This window comes from Propithecus coquereli, unplaced genomic scaffold, assembly GCF_000956105.1.
Source record: "Propithecus coquereli isolate 6110/MARCELLA unplaced genomic scaffold, Pcoq_1.0 Scaffold85, whole genome shotgun sequence".
Taxonomy (NCBI): Eukaryota; Metazoa; Chordata; class Mammalia; order Primates; family Indriidae; genus Propithecus; species Propithecus coquereli.
Genome location: NW_012154729.1, coordinates 5,068,114 through 5,073,104, shown reverse-complemented (window position 1 = coordinate 5,073,104; position 4,991 = coordinate 5,068,114). Strand labels below are relative to the sequence as shown.

Sequence of the window (4,991 nt, the reverse complement as noted above, 5' to 3'; positions counted from 1 at the left end):
GGAATAATCTTCAAGTTATATTAAGTGAAAAAAAAATACAAAGTACACAGATCAGTATAATACCCTTCCATTTGTATATAAAAGGGACTCTATTTATGCAGAGATGAATACATGTGCATGTGTTTGCACGTACATGTATACATATACCTACATATCTTCAGATACACCATTTGTATTTGGACTTGCTTTTGTGTATAAATGCATGAAAAATATCTTGAGGGATGCACAAGATACTAGTCACAAGGATTGCCTTTGCCTTTGGATAGAGGAACCTCATGAATTTTGAAAACTAATTTCAAAAACTAATTGAATAAAAATTTTTAACTATCAGGTCCAGATAGTTTAAAAAAGAATTTCAGACCACAGAAAAGGTTAGAAAGCTTCCCTACACCATTTTATTCATGAAAATCTCACTATCAAAACATGTATTACAGAGAATAAAATGTATAGATCAATCTTAACAACTGGAGATATAAAATATTTAAATAGAATATTTATAAATTTAATCTAGCACCGTATCAAAAAATTATTACAATATGACCAAATAGGAATATGCTAGAAATACAGAGATGGTCCAATATCAAGAATTGTATGGATGTAATTCTTTGCAAAAACAATTAAAAGGAAAAATCATTTTTATTGATATGATTGATGTGTCTATAAGGAAGAGGACAGAGGAAACATAATAGTAGTCTATGCCAAACAACCTATATGGAGCAGGCTTAGTGCTCTTATATCTATAGTCCATGTATTTTAAATAATGTTCAACTGAGCTATGGGTGGGGAACCTGCGGCCTCAAGGCCACGTATAGCCCTCCAGATCCACAAGTGTGACTCCTCGACCAAATCCAAACTTCACAGAACAAATCCCTTTTTTAAAACTATCCCTTGAATTCTTTCTGTATGAAGAGCACTAATGTGTCCAAAACCTGTGGAAGGTAGGTCAGGTGCATGAACTGGCAGTTCACAAAAGAAGAAATACAAATGACCAATCAATATGATAAAATTTTCAATCTTCGTACTTAAAGAAATACAAATAAATTCCTTTATTAGGATTTGTTCTGTAAAATTTGGATTCAATCAAAAGGTTACATTCAAGGATCCAGAAGGCCACATGTGGCCCCAAGGCTGCAGGTTCCCCACCCCATGACACAATGAAATACACAATACAGCTTCAAAAGGTGTCAAAAATAACTAAATTAGCACTTTAGCACTTTTGCAGAGTCAAACTTTTATTGAGACATAAAAAAATTGTATTTACAAGTATCCTCTAAGATATCTGAGAATACTTATGTTAATGTTAGATTTTAAGATAAATTTCTGTTTAAAAACTGCTGTAAATCTCCTCATATAAAAATTCAGAATAAAGATCAGTAACTGTAATTTAGGACAATTTTACCATCCCTCTTATACTTTAATGAAAAGGCTTTGTTGATTGCCTTAACCTAATTTAACCTACCCCCTGAACTCTGAGAGTGACAATGTAACCAACTACATCTGTGTGGTGCCTTTTAAGGAGCTGGGCCTTGGACTTAGTGAAGAGCAGATTTCCGAAGAGGAAGCACATAACTTTACCGATGGCTTCAGCCTGCCTGCGTTGAAGGTAATCCAAATGTGTAAGGGAAGGGCTCAAGAGAAGATACATGTGGGGGGCGTGGTGGCTCACGCCTGTAATCCTAGCACTCTGGGAGGCCGAGGCGGGCGGATTGTTTGAGCTCAGGAGTTCGAAACCAGCCTGAGCAAGAGCGAGACCCCATCTCTACTATAAATAGAAAGAAATTGGCCAAACAACTAAAAATAGAAAAAAATTAGCTGGGCATGGTGGCGCGTGCCTGTAGTCCCAGCTACTCAGGAGGCTGAGGCAGGAGGATCGCTTGAGCCCAGGAGTTTGAGGTTGCTGTGAGCTAGGCTGACGCCGTAGCACTCACTCTAGCCCCGGCAACAAAAGCGAGACTCTGTCTCAAAAAAAAAAAAAAAGAGAGAGAAGATACATGCACTTGGATTGTGCCTGTGCTTTCTGAATGTAAATGGTGCACCTGTTCCCCTTCATTTGCTTGCTGAATACCGTCATCATAAATGCCTTAGTGATGTTTGTGATGCTGTCTTTATAAGCTGAGGGCATCAGAAAGATGGGATGAGGAGATCCTTATATTTTGATGTCAAAATAATTAAAATTCTTAATGTAAGAAATGTCTTAAAATAGAGTTGGGAGATAAGTGAATTTACTTTTTAATAGGAAGCCATTATGAGTAATTTTATGATTAGCCATTTGTTTCAACAAACATGGAGAAAGCACTACCTCCAAAATTCTTGTTTAGGACAAGAATTTTTTTCATTTTTTAAAAACCACATAAAAGGATACATTTGGCTACATAAAAATTAAACTTCTAACTTCAAATACTGCATACTTTTAAATGCAAACAAGCTCGAGAAAAATTGCAATGATTTATAACAAAGGGCTTGAATTCTTTCTATATGAAGAGCACTTAAGGTGTCTAAAACCTGCAGAAGGTAGGTCAGGTGCATGAACTGGCAGTTCACAAAAGAAGAAATGCAAATGACCAATAAATATGATAAAATTTTCAATCTCAGTACTTAAAGAAATAAAAATAAAAGTAATAAGTTAAACATTTTGCCAAGATAGTAAAAGTTGGTAATATTCATTATCAATGAAGATTTAGGGAAACCTGACACACTGGTGGTAAAAGTATAAACTGGTTCGTTTTAACAGTGAATACCAATCTTCATAAAGGTGTATACCTGTTAATCCAGCAATTTTACCTTTACAGATTTATCCCTTGAAGTAATCAAAGATAAACCCAAAGTATATTCATGAGATTACTACAGCAGCAAACACTGGAAACAAATTAAAAGTTCAATAATATAGAATTGGTAATGATTTATGGTACCTATACTTGATGAACTGCTTTGGAGTTAAAAGTGGGAAAACATTGAAGGAAAATAATATCATGGGAAAACATAAGTTAAAGCAAGTTAACAAAAACCATTTTTGCAGCAAAATTCAAGTAGTATTTTCAAGATGTTAATCCAAATATCTTAAATTCCTTTTCAATAGTCAACAAGGTCTACTTTGATATTTGTTTCTAGTCTTTAAAACTTCCCATGACACCATGAAAATCAGTGCAAGTATAGTTGACAGCATTTATCAAGATCTATTTTGTTTTGAGACTACGTAAACTTCAACATCTTTAAAATTTTCTAATCCACATAAATGTTTTAATTTCCCTGTTGTTGTTTTTCTTTCTTTCCTGTTACTTAAAATTTGCCTTGACTTATTCCTACTCTCATTCTAACCCATCTCAATCAATGACATTCACACAATTTAAACTATAAACCTGGGCACCATCCTTCTTATCCTTCTTTTTTACCCTCTCATATCCAGTTTGTCAGCAGATTCTTATGTCAGTTCTACCTTCAAAATGATTTTCGAACCCATCCACTTTTTCTATATCCCCTTCCACCATCCTAGTTCTAGCCACCATTATCTCTTACCTAAGCTGCTGCAATAGTTTTCTTAGTTTTCCCAGTTCCCTGAAGTTATTTGTTTAAGGATGAAATTTGATCAAATCACAACTTAGTAGAGAAAAAAATGCAATTTGACCTATAGCCTTTTAAATGATTTATCCTTTGAATTAGTAATTCCACTTCTACAAATCTTTCTGAAGGAAATTATTCTAAATATAGTCAAGCTTTATGTGCCAAGTTGCTTATTAGTTTTGTGCTTATGATAGCGAAATATGGAACACTGCCTAAATGTTCAGCAATAAAGGAATGGCTACTCATACCGTATGACTTGAACCTCCTCCCTAGAACTCTCTTCCCTGATACTTTTATGGCTAACTTCCTTCAGGTGATACTTTTTTAGAAGCACTCCTGATCACCTCCTTCTCCTTTCCCCCTCTCTCCCACCCCCCTCCCCCCGCCTCATATATATATACACACACATGTACATACACATTTGCTATTCCCCTTCTTGGCCGTATTTTTCTCCGTAGCCCATCAACCAAGAAATACTATCTTTTTTCCCCTGAACAGTCACTACCACAGAAGGGAAACACTGTCTTTTACTTGTAGATTATTATCTATCCCTTCCTGTCCCCCATCCGTGCCACTTGAATATAACCTCCATTAGAGTCGTGATTTTTTTCATTATTGTTCACTGCCTGACACATCATAGATGCTCAAGAAATCATTTCTGAGTGAATGAATAAAGGAATAAAGAAAGTCATTGTAATCACAAAATTTAATAGTTAAGAAGACTTGCAAGTAAACTTGTTTATATTTAAGAATTCATAGATATTATGTCTTTAGCAATTTGGAAATTTGACCTTGTTCACTTTTTAAAAATTAGCTAATGGTAAAATGGATTTACATGAAATTATCTTAAATCTTTATTCACAGAATTTAAAAATTCATTTAATAAAACCATCTAGGCTAGGCATGGTGGCTCACGCCTATAATCCTAGCACTCTGGGAGGCCAAAGCGGGAGGATCACTTGAGCTCAGGAGTTGAAGACCAGCCCGAACAAGAGCGAAACCCATCTCTACAAAAAATAGAAAAAGTAGCCAGGCATCTTGGTGCACACCTATAGTCCTAGCTACTCTGAAGGCTGAGGCAGGGGGATTGAGCCCAGAAGTGTGAAGTTGCATTGAGCTATGATGATGCCACTGCACTCTAGCCTGAGTGACATAGCAAGACTCTGTCTAAAACAAACAAAAAAACCTACTAAATATCCATTTTCATGGTTGTGAATAATTGAAATCTAAATTATCGAAACTGGTTCTATCCTCTTTTTATTGTCTGCTACCTCTCTATTGTCTGCTACAGCTACATTGTTTCCACATGTGTTTATTTTGGGGATATTATCCTCATCTTGAATAATACTGTATCTGGAGAAATCCTTTGCTGCCTGGATTTAAAGTGTCTCTCCAGAATGGGTTTTGCAGGCCGGGCGCGGTGGCTCACGCCT

General features: G+C 35.7%; 1 protein-coding gene across 2 annotated transcripts in view; it reads left to right on the top strand.

Moving 5' to 3' along the window:
* VEZT (vezatin, adherens junctions transmembrane protein) overlaps positions 1-4,991 on the top strand; it is an 80,880-nt gene that overhangs the window by 49,325 nt on the left and 26,564 nt on the right. For both annotated transcript variants that reach the window (XM_012664034.1, XM_012664033.1), the window contains exon 7: positions 1,456-1,603. In XM_012664034.1, coding sequence (XP_012519488.1) covers positions 1,456-1,603 — 148 coding nt within the window. The remainder of the gene's footprint in view (positions 1-1,455; positions 1,604-4,991) is intronic.